Source organism: Callithrix jacchus, chromosome 22, assembly GCF_049354715.1.
Source record: "Callithrix jacchus isolate 240 chromosome 22, calJac240_pri, whole genome shotgun sequence".
Lineage (NCBI taxonomy): Eukaryota > Metazoa > Chordata > Mammalia > Primates > Cebidae > Callithrix > Callithrix jacchus.
In genome coordinates this window covers 3,571,331-3,591,355 of record NC_133523.1, presented here as the reverse complement: position 1 = coordinate 3,591,355, position 20,025 = coordinate 3,571,331, and the positions used below count along the sequence as shown (strand labels likewise).

Genomic DNA, 20,025 nt, shown 5'->3' with positions numbered 1-20,025 from the left:
TAGCCAGGCGTGGTGGCGCGTGCCTGTAGTCCCAGCTACGCAGGAGGCTGAGGCAGGAGAATCGCTTGAACCCAGGAGATGGAGATTGCAGTGAGCCGAGATCACGCCATTGCACTCCAGCCTGGGCAACAACTGGGAAACTCTGTCTCAAAAAAAAGACTTTGGGAGATTTCAGCCCAACGGTTCTAGTCTCCCGGCCTCTCCCTGCACCCTGAGAGCCTCCCAGCACCCCTGTCTAACGCAATTGTCTCACAGCCTGGCCTCTCCTTCCAGAAGTGAACCCCGACCTTCCCATCGCCACAGAGCTCAGCAGCTGGGCTCGGAGGCTCCTGGAAGAATGGATAAGGAAGCAGCGGCGCCTGGCGGAGGAGCGGCTGGAGGAGCTGCGGCACTGGCATGCAGAGAGGAGGTGCCCAGCTGCGGGTCTTGGCAAGGGGGCCTGAAGAGCGAGGGCAGGTCCTCCGAAACCAGAAGCCTGCCGCTGCAGACCCGGGGCTCCCCCGTGTGAGCTCTTTGGCAGTGTGGGGTGCCCGGGCCGTGGCCACGTCCTGGCATGGGAGCGTGAGAGGGTTCCAGAGCAGACCAGACACGTGGGCGCCAGGGCCTCCACAGACACCCTGTGTCTCCCTGACCCCTGGCATCCTCTTTGTCCCCTGATCTTTGTGTTCCCTGTGTCCCCTGACCCCTGGTGTGTCCCGTGACCCATGGCCCCTAACTCCTGGAGTCCCCTGTGTCCCCTGACCCCTGGTGTCCTTGTGTCCCCTGACCCCTGATGTTCCCTGTGTCCCCCTGACCCCTGGAATCCCATGTCTATCCAGGAGCATTTCTGATGGAACATCTGACTCTGGTGTGTCCAGCAGCAGCCGATCTGCATTGGGAAGGGGTCCAGGACCTCCTGAGGGCCACGGCCACCTGGGTTGGGCCTCTTTTGTCTAAAGGCGTGTCTTTGTGCACCCTGTGAGCCCCCTTCCTTCCCAGCCTCAGTCTTCTGTGCATACAGCAGGCGCCCATGCAGTGTGGTGGAGCCCCGGTGAAAGCTTCGGCCCTGCCTTCCTTACTGGGAGCACAGGGCCCCTGCGTCTCTGACATACCCCAGCTGAGGGCTGCTGCTGGCCAGAATCTTAGATTGGCACTTTGCATCTGTCCCGTCTCTGTCCCACAGGCGGCTGGAGGAGGAGCCACTGCTCCAGGACGAGCAGTCGCATGCGCTGCCCCACACGTCGCCCGACTGGGCCCAGCCTCTGCTCAAGGACAGGCCGGGGCCACCTGCCAGTGCCCCATTCCTGGTAGGTACGGGGGGTGGGTTTGTCCTCTGTGCAAAAATGTGGGTGACCTCACACCCCCCGGGGCAGTGGACACCTCCTTAGGAGGCCCCGGCCTCATCCCAGGCTCCCACATAGTACTGAGGGGATGGGCTGCCACGGCCCACGCCCCCCCACGCCATAGATGGGAGCCCTAGCACCCCAGGCCCTACCGCTGGGACACACAGGTCCTGTCTGCTTCCTGGAGCCCCGGTGGTCACCTCCCTTGGGGAGCCTCCTGCCTCTGTGACCACCACTGTGTCTTTTCAGATGCACCTGCCCAAGACCCCAGGTCAATGGGAACCTTTTTTTTTTTTTTTTTTGAGATGGAGTCTCGCTCTGTCACCCAGGCTGGGGTGTAGTGGTGCCATCTTAGCTCATTACAAGCTCTGCTTCCCAGGTTTAAGCGATTCTCATGCCTCAGCCTCCTTAGTAGCTGGGACTATGGGTGCCCGCCATTATGCACGGCTATTTTTTGTATTTTTAGTAGAGACAGGGTTTCACCGTGTTGGCCAGGCTGGTCTGGAACTCCTGACCTCAGGTGATCCACCCGCCTCGACCTCCCTAAGTGCTGGGATTACAGGCGTGAGCCACCACGCCCGGCCTAAGTGGGAACCTTGCTGTGGGGAACAGGTTCCCAGGCTGACTCAAAAGCCTCTGGTCTGGAAATGTAAGAATATGGCCAAAGGTGGGGATCCCCTCAGTCCCCCACCCTGCTCAGATCCAAGCTTCCTGTAGCCATCAGGGGCAGCCCAAGGCACCTCCCCGTTCCCCACCCCGGGGCTCTCCGTGCGCTGGATTCTCACCTGGCCACGCTGCTGCCTCGTAACCGAGCTGGGCACCTGCCCAGCACTCCCCAGGAGACCCCACAGCCCACCCTTGACACGCTCAGCCTCTCCCCACAGCCCACCCTTGACGCGCTCAGCCTCTCCCCACAGCCCACCCTTGACGCGCTCAGCCTCTCCCCACAGCCCACCCTTGACGCGCTCAGCCTCTCCCCACAGCCCACCCTTGACGTGCTCAGCCTCTCCCCACAGCCCAGGCAGTGGCTGGTGTCCAGTGGGGACCAGCAAGTCACGTGCAGGCATGCCGCAATCCACCCCATGGAGCAGGAGCTCCTGGCCGTGCAGAGGGCCGTGTCCCATGCCGAGCAGGCCCTCAAGCCGGTGTCCGACACGCTGGCCAAGGAGGACCCGGGCACCGAGAGGAAGAGGGCGGCGCGTGCAGGTGATTGGAGATCCCCTTCCCCAGGGCCCGGCTCTCAGGCAGGACAGAGGTCAGCTCCTCCAGACGAGACCCTGCAGGAACCCCCAGCTCTGATGGGCCTGGAGCCCTCGGTGGCCCAGGCAGCTTTCCAGCCCCTGGAGCGGGAAGTTCCCAGATCTCAGAGCTGGAGCTTCTGGGCGCTGATCGAGTCTGAGTTGAAGCGGTGATCCGTGCTGTTCTAATGCCTTAGCGTTCCCTTTGCTATTGAAGGCGCATCTAAAAACGTAGTTCTTGGGTCGGGCGCGGTGGCTCACGCCTGTAATCCCCGCACTTTGGGAGGCCGAGGTGGGTGGATGACCAGGTCAGGCGTTCAAGACCAGCTTGGCCAACATAGTGAAACCCCGTCTCTACTAAAAATACAAAAAATCAGCCGGGCGTGGTGGTGTGCGCCTGTAGTCCCAGCTACTTGGAGTCAGAGGGAGGAGAATTGCTTGAACCTGGGAGGCAGAAGTTGCAGTGAGTCGAGATGGCGCCACTGCACTCCAGTGTGGGCGGCAGTGCAAGACTCCATGTGAAAAAAAAAAAAGGCCGGGCATAGTAGCTCACGCCTGTAGTCCCAGCACTTTGGGAGGCCGAGGCGGGCGGATCACGAGGTCAAGAGATCGAGACCATCCTGGCCAACACGGTGAAACCCCCGCTCTACTAAAAATACAAAAATTAGCTGGGCATAGTGGCGCGCGCCTGTAGTCCCAGCTACTCGGGAGGCTGAGGCAGGAGAATGGCTTGAACCCGGGAGGCGGAGGTTGCAGTGAGCGGAGAGTGCGCCATTGCACTCTAGCCTGGTGTCTGGCGACAGAGCAAGACTGTCTCAAAAAAAAAAAAAAAACCCAACAGCAACGTAGTTGATGCGGAATTGACAGTCTCTGTAAACCCCGGTTTCCTCATCCGCAGAAGGAAGCCGAGTGTGGTTCTGAAAGGGCGTCTCTGCCTCGGGGAGTGACTGAGTAACCAGTAGCTCACGGCACTGAGCGCCCGTGTGAATCAGCTCCATGCCCCTGTGATTCTTAGGAAGCAAGAAAGTCCCTGCGTCTCCTAAGTCATTGCCGCGGAGTTAAGTCATCCGAGTGGGAGTTCCCTTGTTTCAAAGTCCTTCCTGCTCTGGAAGGTGCTGGGGTTTTTTTTGTTTTTTTTTTTAGAAGCAGGATCTGTTACCCAGGCTGGAGTAGGCAGCGGTGTGGTCAGAGCTCACTGAGCCTCAGACCCCCATGTGTAAGCGATCCTCCCGCCTCAGCCCCCCGAGTAGCTGGGACTATAGGCGGCCTCCACCACACCCAGCTAATTGTTAACTTTTTGTAGAAATGGGGGGTCTAACAACTGGGCGCGGTGGCTCACGCCTGTAATCCCAGCACTTTGGGAGGCTGAGGTGGCCGGATCATGAGGTCAGGAGATCGAGACCATCCTGGTTAACACGGTGAAACCCATCTCTACTGAAAATACAAAAAAATTAGCCAGGTGTGGTGGCGCGTTGTCTACAGTCGCAGCTACTCGGGAGGCTGAGGCAGGAGAATCGCCTGAACACGGGAGGCGGAGGCTGCAGTGAGCTGAAACCGCACCAGTGCACTCCAGCCTGGGAGATAGACAGAGACGCCATCTGAAAAAAAAAGTAAAAGAAATAGGATCTTGCTGTGTTGGCCAGGCTGGTCTTGAACTCCTGGGCTCCTGGGCTCAAGCGATCCTCCCATCTCAGCCTCCCAAAGTGCCAGGAGGTTACAGGTTCGCTTTCCTCTTTGAATGCTTTCCTTTTTTTTTTTTTTTGACAGAGTCTTGCTCTGTCACCCGGGCTGGAGTGTGGTGGCTCTACCTCAGCTCACCACAACCTCCTTCTCCAGGGTTCAAGTGATTCTCCTGCCTCGGCCTCCTGAGAAGCTGGGATTACAGGCACGCGCCACCACGCCCAGCTAATTTTTGTATTTTTAGTAGAGACGGGGTTTCACCATGTTGGTCAGGCTGGTCTTGAACTCCTGACCGCAGGCGATCAGCCCACCTTGGCCTCCCAAAGTGCTGGGATTGTAGGTGTGAGCCACTGTGCCCAGCCTGAAAGCTTTTCTTTTGTGGTAAAATCTACCTAACACAATCCTTAGCATTTTCACCATGTCCAAGTGCACTGTCCAGGGGCATGAAACTTCACACCGGTGTGCCGCCGTCACCCCGTCCATCCCTAGATCGGTCTCATCTTCCCAAACTGAAACTCTGTCTCGATGAAGCAAACGCCCACGTGTGCCCCCCGCCCCCGCCTCTGTGGATTGGCCTGCGTTAGACAGTTCATAGAAATGGGGTCACACACCATGTGGCCTTTCATGTCCGGCTCCTCCACTCTGCCTGAGGGCTTCCTTCTGCTGGAGTAGAGAGTACTGACTCCACAGAGGAAGTGTGAGCCTCACACTGTGCATTGCAAAATGTCCCAGTACAATCAGCACCAGGACCTTGCCTGCTGCTTTTTTTTTGAGGCTGATTCGCACTCTGCCGTCCAGCCTGGAGTGCAGTGGTGTGATTCCGGCTCAGCAACCTCTGCCCCCTCCTGGGTTCAAGTGATTCTCCTGCCTCAGCCTTCCAAGTACCAGAACTACAGGCAGGTACCACCACACCCAGCTAATTTTTATTTTAATTATTATTATGTTGTTATAATTATTTTGAGACAGAGTCTCACCCTGTCTCCCAGGCTGGAGTTCAGTGACGTGATCTTGGCTCACCGCAACCTCTGCCTCCCGGGTTCAAGCAGTTCTCCTGTCTCAGCCTCCCGAGTAGCTGAGATTACAGGCAGCCATTTTTGTATTGTTAGTAGAGATGGAGTTTCCCCAAGTTGGCCAGGCTGGTCTCAGACTCCTGACCTCATGTGATCTGCCCGCCTCGGCCTCCCAAAGTGCTGGGATTACAGGTGTGAGCCACCGCGCCCATCCTGGGTTCCTGAGTTTTCTTAATCCCACTGAATCGAGGGCACAAAGAAGCATTTGCTTTCTGTTTTTTTCTGGAACCCACGTGAAGCCGAAACAACAATGTGACAAAGTGCATGAATGCTGCAGCCCTCAGACCTCTCGGGCTGTGCCTGGGGCTCGGCGTTTGCTCACGAGGAAGGAAAATGTGGATTTGGCCACTGTCTTGGCTACCCCGAGGCTTGCCCAGTGGCAGCACCTCCGAGACAGATCTCAAAGTGTCCCATTTCATTCTGCAAGCACCTTGGACAGAGTGGCCTGGTCCCATTTCATAGATGAGGATGCCAAGGTGTAGAGACCCTTTGCAAATTTCAGGGTCCCCGTAGCTCAGGAGCGAGGCAGCTGGGGCACCCGGTGCCTCTCCGCTGATGGTACACATCTGTGGCTTTGTTCCCACAGCAGCGTGGCCCCCCAGGCTCGGGTCCAAAGGAGTCATGCGGGTAGGCATCCTGGCGAAGGGCCTCCTCCTGCGTGGGGACAGGAATGTGTGTCTCGCTCTGCTCTGCTCCATGAAGCCCACGCACAGCCTGCTGCAGAGGATCACTCAGCAGCTGCCCCGTCAGCTCCAGGTGAGGTCAGGACCCCGCTCATCGCTGCTAGCCCTCTCCCCGCAGCCCCTTGAGCTCCTAGATGGAATGGGGACCTTCGTTACAACACGACTTTAAGATACAAGAAGCAGGCCAGGCGAGGTGGCTCACGCCTGTAATCCCAGCACTTTGGGAGGCTGAGGCAGATGGATCACCTGAAGTCAGGAGTTCAAGACCAGCCTGGCCAACATGGCAAAACCCTGTTTCTACTAAAAATACCAAAATTAGCCAGGCATGGTGGCGGGCGCCTGTAATCCCAGCCACTCAGGAGGCTGAGGAAGGAGAATCGTTTGAGCCCTGGAGGCGGAGGTTGCAACGAGCCAAGATCGCACCACTGCGCTCCAGCCTGGGCAACAGAGTGAGGCTTCGTCTCAAAAAATAAAACAAGAAAAAGAAAAAGAAAAATGAAAACTCGGTCCCCAGAGTAGTCCGTTCTTCCTGAGTGTCTGTCACAGTCCCTGGGGGCTGGGCAGTGCCTGATTGGGTAGACACTATTCCCCATAGAAGGACCAGCACCTGCAAAGCCCAAAGCAGGAGGCCCAGGGCGAGGAGGGGTGGGTGTGAGGGGATGAGAGGGCGCCTGGATCAAGCCGGGCCTGAAGGCCATACCCGGAGGTAGGATTGCATTCTCGGAGGTCGGGAGGCTAGAGGGTTTTGAGCAGGGGAGCGACATGCTCTGACTTCACGGGTTGCATCTTTTCCTGCACACCTGCAACATGACGTGGCTCAGACACAGCCCCGGCTAAGGCTGTGGGAGGCTGGCAGCATCCACCCCGTGATGTCAGCAGAGCTCCTGGGGCTGCTTTGCAGCAGGGAGGCCCTGAGAAGGGAAGGGATGGAGGATGAGGAGAGGTGGGTTTCAGGTGGGAGGCCAGGCTCAGGGGTGGGCACAGGCCACATGGAGAGTGGTGACCGTGGACAGGAAGGCCAGACTGCAGCACAGACCTCTTGAGTTATGTCCTCACGGGAGCTGAGGGCACCTCATTGTAGTTTTAATTCACTCCTCCCTGACCATGGGGTAACGTGTGATGTTGTGTAAAAAGGACTATTGTGTTTCTTTTTCTGCCAGTTGCCAGTTTTTTGGTGGATTGCTGGTCTTTCTTTTACTGAATTGCAGGTGCTCTTTACATATGGAGGCTCCTTACGTCACAGGGTCTGTTGTCTGCACGTATCTCCACACTGGGGGGCTGCAGCTGTGTCTCGCTCATTTGGAGGTTGCAGACACGGGGCACAGGGCCGGGCACCCAGGCAGCAAGTGTGGGAGGCTTGACAGGGGTAACTTGTACACACCAACCGCGTCCTGGCTGATTCACACGATCCGGGGCTGCAGTAAGGTGGCCTTGTGTTGTGTTTGCCCCTCCCAGATGGTGACCGAGGATGAGTATGAGGTCTCCTCTGACCCTGAAGCCAACATCGTCATCTCCTCCTGCGAGGAGCCCAGGATGCAGGTCACCATATCCCTCCATGGACCCAGGTGTGGCGCAGCCCTTCCTTCCAGCCACTGTCCCCCGAGCACTTCCCTGGGTCACTGCCCACACTCAGGCCTGAGCAGGAAATGCAGCAGCAGCCATCCTCCAGCACTGCTGTCCCCCTGAGGCTTCCATGGGTCACACGGGAGCTGGGTCTCGCGGCAGCAGAGGGGGTGAGGGGCAGCAGAGGGGGTGAGTTGATGAGCAGCAGCATGTCCCCTCCCTTCCCTTACCCAGGGGTGGCACCTGCTTCTCCAGCACTGGTGACACCAGCCCTGGCGGCAACAGGCAGGTCTGAGCCATTTCTCCTGTGTCACAGCAGAAGCTCAGTTTGACTGTGTCCATCAGTCACCGCGGTCCCAGTGCCACTGGTTAGGGACGTGGGGGCTCGGGGGCGCTGAAAGCCAGACCTGCCAGGCCTGGGAGGATGGGTGAGGGGCTGGGCCAGGCTGGGGGCAGTGAGGGTCTTGGCCAGCGACCCCTGCAGAGGCGGGCATCGGTAACGCACTGCATGTCTGCTCCCGAAGTCTCAGCCAGCTATGGAATCTTCCAGAACAGTCTCTAGAGCAGTTGGCAAAACTCCTGTTGTCTTTCACCCGTTCATAATCGTTTTTGGTCATAACTGAGGGCGTGACCTACTGATGTTTCTCTTTCAAGTGATTTGGGTTTTTTGTTTGTTTTTTGACATGGACTCTTGCTCTGTCCCCCAGGCTGGAGTGCAGTGGGATGGTCACAGCTCATTGTATCCTCCGCCTCCCGGGTTCAAGCAATTCTCCCGCCTCAGCCTCTCAGGCAGCTGAGACTACAGGCCTGAGCCACCACGCAGTGCTAATTGTTTTATATTTTTAGTAGAGATGGGGTTTTACCAGGTCAGGCTGGTCTCAAACTCTTGACCTCAGGCGATCTGCCTGCCTCAGCCTCTAAAAGAACTGGGATTACAGGCGTGAGCCACCTTGCCCAGCCCCATTCGTTTTTTTGTTTTTTTGAGACAGAGTCTTGCTCTGTTGCCCAGGCTGGAGTGCAGTGGCGTGATCTCGGCTCACTGCAACCTCCACCTCCCAGGTTCAAGCGATTCTCCTGCCTCCGCTTCCTGAGTAGCTGGGATTACAGGCGTGAGCCACTGCGCCCGGCCAATTTTTGTATTTTTAGTAGAGACGGGGTTTCACCATGTTAGTCGGGCTGGTCTCAAACTCTCAATCTCAGGTGATCTGCCTGCCTCGGCCTCCCAAAGTGCTGGGATTACAGGCGTGAGCCACCATACCCAGCCATCCCCATTTGCTTTTTAAAGCTTAAGTTTTTTGTTTTGTTTTTTGAGACAGAGTCTTGCTCTTGTAGCCCAGGCTGGAGTGCAATGGCGCCATCTCGGCTCATGACAACCTCCGCCTCCTGGGTTCAGGCAATTCTCCTGCCTCAGCCTCCTGAGTAGCTGGGATTACAGGCACGCGCCACCAGGCCCGGCTAATTTTTTGTATTTTTAGTAGAGACGACAGTGTTTCACCATGTTGACCAGGATGGTCTCAATCTCTTGACCTCATGATCCACCCGCCTCGGCCTCCCAAAGTGCTGGGATTACAGGCGTGAGCCACCGCGCCTGGCCCTTGTTTTTTTTTTTTTTTTTTTAAGGAGAACCTTTAAATCATCAAGTGGGAAGCCATGATCGGTCCTCATAAATAGTCATCTAAAAAAGAAGTACAGTGTGGCGAACAGAGAGCCTTTCGGTGCTAGCTGAAGGCTCCGACAAACTCAGAGGCGGTTGGGAAATGGCGGGGGCGGGGGACGGGTAAAGGGTTGGCGGCCACTAGACAGTGGCTCTTTCCTGACTTGGGTGGGTGATTAAGTGAGCGGAAATCCTTCTGCGAGGACAGATCAGCGACAGAAGAGCCCCGTGAGCCGCCCCCCAGGAAACTGCACTTCCTGTCCGCCTTTTCCTGCCCATTTCCCCTCCCCGGGCACAGCGTGGTGGGGACGTGAGCTTCTAAAACTCCCTTTCTAGGCTGGCCACAGTGGTCCATGGCTCTAATCCTGGCACATTTGGAGATCGAGGTGGGAGGATCGCTTGACTCCGGGAATTCCAGACCAGCCTGGGCCAGGTAGTGAGACCCCCATCTCTAAAAAGAAAAAAAGAAAATTGACCAGGTGCTGTGGCTCACGCCTGCAATCCCAGCACAAGGCTGGCAGTTCACCTGAGGTCAGGAATTCGAGACCAGCCTGGCCAACATGGTGAAACCCCGTCTCTACTGAAAATATAAAAAATTAGCCAGGCGTGGTGGCAGGCACCTGTAACACCAGCTACTCGGGAGGCTGAGGCAGGAGAATTGCTTGAACCCAGGAGGCGGAGGTTGCAGTGAGCCGAAATCGTGCCATTGCACTCCAGCCTGGGTGACAGAGAGAGACTCCATCTCTAAATACATAAATATTAGCCAGGTGTGGTGGCGCACACCTGGAGTCCCAGCTACTCAGGAGGCTGAGGCAGGAGTTGGAGGCTGCAGCGAGCTACGATCGCACCACTGCACTCCAGCCTGGGCCACAGAGTGAGACCCTGCCTCTAGATACATAAAAATAAAAATTTAAAAAACCATTCCTCATCTACACCTCTGTCATTTCCCTCTCGGCCCCAAAGGAGTAATTTCCCTGACAGACCAGCACCTGTGTGCCATCACGTGACCTACATGAACCCAGGGTCTCCCACAGTATTGAATGAAATAAGAAAAATAGCCCATTTTGTTTCTTGGTTTTTAAGACACAGGGTCTCACTGTGGGCCAGGCTGGAGCGCCGTGGTGCAGTCATAGCTCACTGCAGCCTCGACCTCTGGGGCTCCAGCAATCCTTCCACCTCAGCCTCCCGAATAGCTGGGACCACAGGCGTGTGCCACCACACCGGCTAATTTTATTTTTTGTAGAAACAGGGTCTCACCGTGTTGCCCAGGCTGATCTCAAACTCGTGGGCTCAAGCGATCCTCCTGCCTCAGCCTCCCAAAGTGCTGGGATTACAGGTGTGAGCCACTGTGTACAGTTGAGAAAAAACATTTTCTTTTTTGTGATGGAATCTTACTCTGTCACGCAGGCTGGAGGGCATTGGCGAGATCTCAGCTCACTGCAACCTCTGCTCCTCCGGTTCAAGTGATTCTCTTGCCTCAGCCTTCCGAGTAGCTGGGATTACAGGCACGTACCACCACGCCTGGCTAATTTTTGAATTTTTAGTAGAGATGGGTTTTCGCCATGTTGGCCAGGATAGCCTTGAACTCTTGACCTCGTGATCTGCCTACCTCGGCCTCCCAAAGTGCTGGGATTACAGGTGTGAGCCACTGTGCCCAGCTGAGAAAAATATTCTTTTTTTTTTTTTGAGACGGAGTCTTGCTCTGTCGCCCAGGCTGGAGGGCAGTGGCGCAATCTCGGCTCACTGCAACCTCTGCCTCCCGGGTCCCAGTTCAAGCAGTTCTCCTGCCTCAGCCTCCCACATAGCTGGGATTATAGACACTCGCCACCACGCCCAGCTAATTTTTGTATTTTTTAGTAGAGACGGGGTTTCACCATGTTGGTCAGGCTGGTCTTGAACTCCTGACCTCGTGATCTGCCCGCCTCAGCCTCCCAAAGTGCTGGGATTACAGGTGTGAGCCACCACGCCCGGCCGAGAAAAATAGTCGTAAAGGGAAATAAGAACCGGGGAGGGAACAGGGACCCACATCTCTCCCAGACTCAGGGGTCGTCGTTGTCAATGACAGGACGTGTTGAAATCTGACCCACTTTCTCCCTTTCCATGATGCATGGGGAAGTTTCTAGAAACGTGGCTTAGTTCATAGTTTCCTGTCTTCGCCCTAGTTGACTAACCAAGAGCGTCAGGGCTGAAATCCCTCCGTAGCAATCGGTAAGCTCGGAACTCCCCGGAAGGTGAGGTTTTCCAGGATCGGTTTGTCCAGTCCTCACCGGAGGACCATCGCTCCCCAGATGAATCAAACGAGGCCTAAAGGATTGAGGCCAGGCACGGTGGCCAGCACTTTGGGAGGCCGAGGCGTGAGAATCACCTGAGGTCAGGAGTTAGAGACCAGCCAGGCCAACGTGGTGAAACCCCGTCTCTACGAAAAATACAAAAATTAGCCAAACGTGGTGGTGGGCACCTATAATCTCAGCTGCTCACGAGGCTGAGCAGGAGAATCACTTGAACCCGGGAGGCGGAGGTTGCAATGAGCCGAGATCATGCCACTGCCTAGGTGACTGTGTCTCAAAAAAAAAAAAAAAAAAAAGGATTGAGGGGCACAAACTGAGCCCCTCACCCCGTCGGGAGCAGAGCGGGACAGGGCACCTTCCCCACATACCTCGAGGTTTTTCTTCTAGGAGGTGTGGGGGAGCCACAGGCTGACCCAGGTGACGTCCTGAGCCGGGAGAGGTGCCTGGAGTCCCTGGCCGCCCTCCGTCATGCCAGGTGGTTTCAGGTCAGGGGGGCAGGGGTGGAGCGGGGGGAGGGGCAGCTTGGGGGAACATGGTTCAGAGGCATCAGCCCGACCCAGCATGGCCGCCTCAGCCCGTGGGCTCCCCACGAAGACCAGGATGCTCACCATCAGCTTCCTGGCTCATGAGTGGCCACTCAATGGCCTGGTGGGATTAAACTTGAGGTGGACTCTGCTTCCACCTGTCACCTTTGAGGCCAGCCAGGCTCTACATCATCCTCCCTGGGGTTCACGCCCGTGTGACCACGTGAGCCCCCGAGAGCTAACCATGCGCTTCTCCCCTGAAGGCTCGAGCCAGCGGCCTGCAGCTATGTGTGATCGCCATCAAGGTCCTGCGAGACCTCTGCCGGTGCGTGCCCACCTGGGGGGCCCTGCCAGCCTGGGTAAGGTGTGCCCAGCCCTCCACTGGGAACCCCAAGGGGCTCCATGGCCTGGACAGGCCAAGGCCGAGACAGCCCCTTTCCCAGAGTGCGGCTTCCCTCAAAGGGGCCAGCGAGAGACCTAGTGCTCAAGACAGGGTGTGGGAGCCTCTGAGGTCCCCTGGGCGGGGGACACGGCCCCTCCACAGCCTCATTTGACTGCCATTATTCAAAACATAGAACGTTGCATGCAAATTCGAGACTGGCCAGGGAAATAAGCAGTGACCGCTTGACCTTGTGGCACTGGGTGGAGGGGCCCAGGCAGAGGACAGGAAGCGGGACCCCCCATCCTGGCTGCATGCCGGCCTCTGGTTGACCCAGCCCAGACCCACCTGCTCTGGAGGGGAGAAGACCCCCTGTGGCTCTGACACCACCCCCCAGCCCCTCCCAGTAGGGAGGGGAGGGAAAAGGAGCAGAACCCCCTCCCCCAACAAGGTTCACAGAGCAGGCCCCATCCCCATGCTCCCCACGAAGACCCCAGGTCCCCACCTAGTCCCCACACCTTCTCCACCAGCCACAGGCCAGCTGTCCACACCTGGCCTCCTCCCCTGCCCTGCAGGTGTCCCCCATCTCATGGCAGAGTGGCATCTTACCTCTGGTCCCTCCCACAGGGCCCTGTCCCTTACCCCCACCGCCCCCACCCACTGCCCAGTGTCCAGAACGCAGCCCAGTATGGAGGCTTTTTTAAAAAAAACACAGTCTCCTTTTAAATTTTATTTTGTTTACTTACTTATGTTTTTAGATGGCGTCTCACTCTGTCACCCAGGCTGGAGTGCAGCGGCGCGATCTCGGCTCACTGCAACCTCTGCCTCCCGGGCTCGAGCAATGCTCCTGCCTCAGCCTCCTGAGTAGCTGGGATTACAGGTGCCCACCACCACACCCAGCTGATTCTTGTATTTTTAGTAGGGACGGGGTTTTGTCCTATTGGTCGGGCTCATCTCAAACTCCTGACCTCAGGTGACCCGCCTGCCTCAGCCTTCCAAAGTGCTGGGATTATAGACCTGAACCACCGTGCCTCACCTATTTTTATTTTTTAACTTGAGACAGAGACGTGCTCTGTTGCCCAGGCCAGAGTGCAGTGACACCATCGTAGCTCACTGCAGCCTCAACATCCTGGGCTCAAGTGATCCTCCCACCTCAGCCTCCCAAGCAGCTGGGACCACAGGCGCATGCCACCACCAATTTTTAAATTGCTTTGTAGGGATCTTGCTACATTGCCCAGGCTGGTCTCAAACTCCTGGGCTCAAGCAATCCTCCTGCCTTGGCCTCCCAAAGTGCTGGGATTACAGGCGTCAGCCACTGTGCCCGGCCTAGGGAAGCTTTTAAGTCTTTCAGCTTCTGCGTGAGTGTTTGAGAAGTGACCATATCTGTCCATGACGTTACTGCCTCTGAAATTGAAGGGACATTCACGTGCTACACACACCGTCCCCCTGCCAGACCCTCTCCTCCGTGCCCAGAACCTGGTTCTCAGGCAAGCAGGCCCCGTCACACCCTAGCCCCAACCACCCTTGGCTATATTCAAAACCAAGGGCCTCAGGGGACACCTACCTTTATTTGTTTGGGGGAGGGTTTGTGTTTTTCTTGAGATGGAGTCTTGCTTTGTCACCCGTGCTGGAGTGCAGTGATACAATATCGGCTCACTGTAACCTCTGCCTCCTGGTTCAAGTGATTCTCCAGCCTTGGGCCCCCAAGTAGCTGGGATTACAGGTGACCACCCCCATGCCCGGCTAATGTTGGTATTTTCAGTAGAGATGGGGTTTCACCATGTTGGCCAGGCTGATCTCGAACTCCTGACCCCAGGTGATCCGCCCACCTCGGCCTCCCTAAGGGCTGGAATTACATGGGTGAGCCACCGCACCCAGCCTTACACACCCATTGTTTAGGGGAAATCTCTCCACTCCTAGGAGGAGTGCTGGGTGACCAGCATGGGCCTGCTCTGGCGTGGAGGGGGCCTGTGTTCCCTGAAACCCGTTTTCCTGCTATGAATGTAGAGGTGCCCACATAGTGCTTTGGGACGCCACCACTGCCCATGTTCCCCCGAGCCCTCGGGAGCTGGCCACGCGGGGACCTGGTGGGGTAGAATGGCTCCTTCCCCTCAGCTGAGGCGGGCCCCATGTGTTGGGCAGTGCTTATGATGCTGGCGTGTGATGTTACTGTGGACCAGCCGGGCAAACTGAGGCTCAAACGGGTGAAGAAACCAGCGCATGTGGGAGGCTGAGGCAGGAGAATCACTTGAACCCGGGAGGTGGAGGTTGCAGCGAGCTGAGTTTGTGCCACTGCACTCCAGCCTGGGCAAAAGAGCGAGACTCCATCTCAAAAAAAGAAAAAAGAAAGAAAGAAAAGAAACCAGCCCATGGCTGTGTCAGGAGATGGCAGAGGCCCCCCATGGGCTGCCCTCCTCAGTGGAAGTTCAGTGGATGGTGGGAGTTAGAGAAAGAGCTGGGAGGCTGGATGCGGTGGCTTACCCCTGTAATCCCAGCACTTCAGGAGGCCAAGGCGGTCAGATATGGAAAAGGAGTTTCTGAGTCATTTTTAGTGACATAGGATGATACCAAGTGAAAAGGAAGAGTAAAGCATTGGGCCCATGGCCTGAGCCATTATCTAAAGCACGCGTGTGGGCATGCGCAGGCAGGGGCGCACACACGGTATGAGTGCACACAGGCACACTGACGTGCATGCACAAACGCACACACGGAACACTGACTGCACACAGAGGCACACATGCGGGCATACGGGCGCACACATGCGGGCACACGGGCACACATGGACATGCATGCACACGGGCACATGGGCACACATGGACATGTATGCACACGGCACACAGGCATGCATACATGGGCACACACTTGGACATGCATGCACACGGGCACACAGGAACAGACACCTGCAGGTGTATATGCACACATACGAACATGCAGGCACATAGACACGGGCACACACATGCACACACAGACGTGCCTGTGCATAAGGACATGCACAGGCACACACAACATGCATGGGTATATGGGCACGCACAGGCACACATACATAGACACATGGACACACGGAATGCATGCACACAGGCACGGGCACATACGTTCACAGGCACACAAACATGTATGTGCACGTGGCCCACACAGACATACATGCACATATGGGCACACACACATGGGCATGCATGCACACGGGCACACACATACATGCACACACAGGTGCATGTGCACACGCACACAGGCACACACATGCACACATGCATACACAGGCACACAGACGTGCACACAGGCACACATGGACATGCATGCACATGGGCACACATGGGTACATACATGCACACAGATACACATGCACGCATGCACACAGACCGGCAGACACAGGCACACACAAACATGCATGTGCACACGGACACCCATGGACACATGAGCATACCCATGCACATGCAAGGGTGCACACAGGCACACACACACAAAGCCTGGGAGATGCTGGCAGCCCAGTGGGCCTTGAGGGGCTGCGAGGACTCTCCCATGAGCCCAGGTGAGCCCCTGCACCTGCTGAGTGAGGCCTGAGGGTCAGCTGCACTGTGGCTGCAGGTATAGCCCATGCTTGGGCCCCTAAGGCCCCGCGGTGTCGTGGGACGGGCTTGTCACCGTGTTTCATGAGGGTGACGTCTCACTTTCTTTGCTGCTCCCGCTCCCCCTCACAAAGACAGCTCCGGGCTCCAGGATCCCTGTGAGAGAGACCAGACAGACGCCCTCGAGCCCATGACCCTCCAGGAGTGGGAGGACGTGACCGCCAGCGCCCAGGTAGGAGGGCTGGGCCCCTCAGCCACTGAATCCACAGCAGGGGTCCCAGCTCCATCATACAGCTGTGCAACATTCCCTGAAATAGCCCGGGTTCTTCTTCCCTCCCACAGAGGTGTACAGGCTGTGGGTGGCAGGACTGCACCTGGGGACAGGGCCAGCCTGGCGTGCTGACATTGGGTTGGCAGCTGAGAGCCAAAGCCACCACCATAACCAGGCCCAGACCTCAGGTTTCACTGGCGGAGACCATTCTCTGACCACGCTCCTGACCACGGTCCTAAACACCCAGCCATGGCCAGCAGCTTGGCCTGGCCAGCCCTCCCCTGTGGTTTCCTTGTTTCCACATGTGTTTGTAAGAAAAGTTTCCCAGCAGCACAAAACCCAAACCGCACTGGGTCTGACGTTTATGCGTGCCCTTTAAAACGGGATCGGTGGCATCGCTCGCAGCGCAGGATGTGGGGTCCCACCAGTGAGGCAGAAAGAGCTGGTGGTCAGTGGAGCGGGGGCTTCCTGGGACAGTCCTGGTGGTCAGCCAGCAGCAAGTGAAAATTCCTTGGGCCCTTCGGGGACCCAAACTCAGCGGTCGCAGGAAGCAGTGTCTTGTCTGGGCACGGTGGCTCACGCCTGTCATCTCAGCCCTTTGGGAGGTGGAGGTGGGCGGATCACCTAAGGTTAGGAGTTTGAGACCAGCCTGGCCAACATGGTGAAACCATATCTCTACTTAAAAATACAAAAGCTAGCCAGGCGTGGTGGTGGGTGCTTGTAATCCCAGCTACTTGGGAGGCTGAGGCAGGAGAATCACTTGAACCCGTGAGGCAGAGGTTGCGATGAGCTGAGATGGTGCCACTGCACTCCAGCCTGGGCGACAGAGTGAGACTCCATCTCAAAACAAGAGGGGAGAGTGTCTTGAGGGACACAGGACAGGCCTGGCCCATCCGCTGGTGGCCGCAGACGCCAGCCCCTCTGTGCCCCCAGCTCCCGGGGAGCAGGGTGGGCGGGGGTCCTGATGGGCATTGTGCACCCCGCAGCGTGCCCTGCGAATGCTGGCCTTCCGGTAGACACACAAAGTCCTGGGCATGGATCTCCTGCCACCCAGACACCAGCTCGGGGCCCAGTTCTGGAAGAGGCAGCGGGGGCATGGCGAGGCCAAGGAGGGCGCAGGGGAGAGGAAGCGGGGCCAGGGGGCAGAGAGGGCAGAGAGGGGCTCATATGAGCCGCCTGTCCCCGCTACCTGCCGGCCTTCGCACCCCTGCACTCCTGGACACGTGGACGCCGACCAACGGCTGTTTCACCCCGACGTTGGACAACAGTAGTTCCTTTGAGTAACACTCCGTTGGTTTCTTTTAAAATGTGTGCTTGAGGCCGGGCGCCGTGGTGCATGCATTTAATCCCAGCACTTTAGGAGGCCGAGTTGCTTGAGCCCGAGAGTTCAAGGCCAGCCTGGGCAGCAGAGTGAGACCCCCATCTCTCCAAAATATTTTTAAAAGCTTGTTGTGGTGGCTGGCCGGGTGCAGTGACTCACACCTGCAATCCTAGCCCTTTGGGAGGCCGAGGTGGGCAGATCATCTGAGGCCAGGAGTTCGAGACCAGCCTGCTAACATGGTGAAAGCCTGTCTCTAGTAAAAACAAAAATTATCCTGGCATGGTGGTGTGCACCTGTAGTCCCAGCTACTCGGGAGGCTGAGTCTGGAGGATTCCTGGAGACTAGGAGGGCGCTGAACTCTGCACCACTGCGCTGCAGCCTGGGCAACGAGGACCTTGTCTCTTAAAGGAATTTTTATTTTAACATTTGTGCTTAAATTGTTAGAGAGATGGCACCATCCAGCACCGGGAGTGGCAGCCCCTTCCTGGAGGGCCCCGTCCCCCAGAGCCACATGGGCCAGCAGTACAGCAAGGAGACTCTCAACTCCAGGGTTTCTCGCTGGCTCTGAACACACCTCGTGGTGCAGGAAGGGGTGGATGTGAAATGCTTCCTCTGGGCCAGGCATGGCGGCTCAGGGGGCATGGCGGCTCAGGGGGCATGGCGGCTCATGGGGCATGGCGGCTCAGGGGGCATGGTGGCTCGCGGGGCATGGCGGCTCGGGGGCATGGCGGCTCACGGGGCATGGCGGCTCACACCTGTAATCCAGCACCTGGGGGGCTGAGGTTGGTTAATCACTTGAGCCGAGGAGTTTGAGATCAGCCTGAGCAATATGGTGACTCCCAAAAATTAGCCGGGTGTGGTGGCCCCGAGCCTGCAGTCCCAGCTACTGAGGAGGCTGAGGCCGTAGGATGCCCTGAGCTGAGAAGGTCAAGGCTGCAGTGAGCCAAGATCACACTACTGAACTCCAGCCTGGGTGACAGAGCAAGACCCTGTCTCAAACACAAAACAAAACATTCTTTGGATGCCCTGTGGCGTGGATTTGAAATCACGTGGGCGGGTCGTGTTTTGGGGCCCCACCATGTGTGTGGACAAGCCTAGGAGAGTGCCCGGCTGGCATCCTTGGGACCCCAGCCCAGACAGAACCCCTGCCCAGCTTGGCAGCCGGGACGTCAGCAGGGCCGGAGCCAGGCACATCCCTGTGGGGAGGGCCACGGGGCCAGGTGAACACCCCAACAGGCGATGAGGGTGCTGGTTGGGCCTCCTCCGGGAACAGATGTGCCCGACAGACCCGGAGCCCAGACACATCCCCACCCCACCCCAGCCCTGTACCACTGAATGCCTTTCATAGAGAAAACCCTCTCTGACATGTGTCACTGATGCCTGGAATTCAGCTTTCGTCCTTCCTCCCTCCTTCCCTGATGTAGGCGGCGGCTAGCCCTGAGGCAGGGGGTCCCCAAATCCCCCCCCTTGTGGGAATAGGGCCCGGGACCCGTTCCTGGGGAACCCGGGGAGGTGCCGCTATCCTGTGGATGCTGGCTGTGGTGGGCACGTACCTCCTGGCACTGATGGATGTGGGGGCACCCCCTTCTGAGCCCCCCCGCCCCAACCTGTTTAGACCTCCCACTTGGTCAGTGTTTTTTTGGCCAGCTGCCCAGCGGCATTGGACGAGAAGAGTCCGCCTTTGGGCAGAGCTGATCTCCGGCCGCTGGCTCGGTTTCGCTTCTCTGTGTTTGAAGGAAGGGACACCCTGCGCGTGGCCCGCTGTGTGCACGTCTTTGTGGAGCTGCCTGGAAACTGGCAGACGGGGGAATAAAGGAAACCGCGTGTCTTCCGTGTGAGCTGTGCCGTCCTTCCCGCGGTGTGTAGGGTCACTACCATGTGTGGTGAAGACCCCCAACGCTGGGTCCTTCACCTCCTTCTCAGGGTCCCCAGTGGGGGTCTCCCAGAAACTCTACAGCCCAGATATCGGGCGGGTTAGGTGGACCCAGCAATTTGCGAGGTCAGGCCAGCGGACCAATAGAGGTCAAGAGTTTGAGACCAGCCTGGCCAACATGGTGAAACTCCATCTCTACTAAAAATACAAAAGTTAGCTGGGCGTGGTGGCCGGTGCCTGTGATCTCACCTACTTGGGAGGCTAAGGCAGGAGAACACTTGAACCCGGGAGGCGGAGGTTGCGGTGAGCCGACGTTTCCCCACTGCACTCCAGCCTGGCGACAGAGCAAGACTGTCTCAAACAGAGAATGCTCGGCCAGGCACAGTGGCTCACGCCTGTAATCCCAGCACTGTGGGAGGCCGAGGCGGGAGGATCACCTGAGGTCAGGGGTTTGAGACCAGCCTGGCCCACGAGGTGAAACCCCGTCTCTACTAAAAATACAAAAATTAGCGGGACATGGTGACGGGGGCCTGTAGTCCCAGCTACTCTGGAGGCTGAGGCAGGAGAATGTCTTGAACCCGGGAGGCGGAGGTTGC

General features: G+C 57.5%; 1 protein-coding gene across 1 annotated transcript in view; it reads left to right on the top strand.

The window, feature by feature from the left end:
• ZFR2 (zinc finger RNA binding protein 2) overlaps nt 1-19,381 on the top strand; it is a 43,267-nt gene extending 23,886 nt beyond the window's left edge. Inside the window, 13 exon segments of the mRNA XM_078359587.1 lie at nt 274-409; nt 1,163-1,286; nt 2,339-2,492; nt 2,495-2,528; nt 5,897-5,920; nt 5,922-6,066; nt 7,449-7,676; nt 7,873-7,924; nt 11,886-11,983; nt 12,286-12,381; nt 13,160-13,360; nt 16,116-16,196; nt 17,222-19,381. Of these exon segments, the coding sequence (XP_078215713.1) occupies nt 274-409; nt 1,163-1,286; nt 2,339-2,492; nt 2,495-2,528; nt 5,897-5,920; nt 5,922-6,066; nt 7,449-7,676; nt 7,873-7,924; nt 11,886-11,983; nt 12,286-12,381; nt 13,160-13,360; nt 16,116-16,196; nt 17,222-17,506 (1,658 nt within the window). The 3' untranslated portion in view covers nt 17,507-19,381.
• The last annotated feature ends 644 nt before the right edge of the window (nt 19,382-20,025 follow it).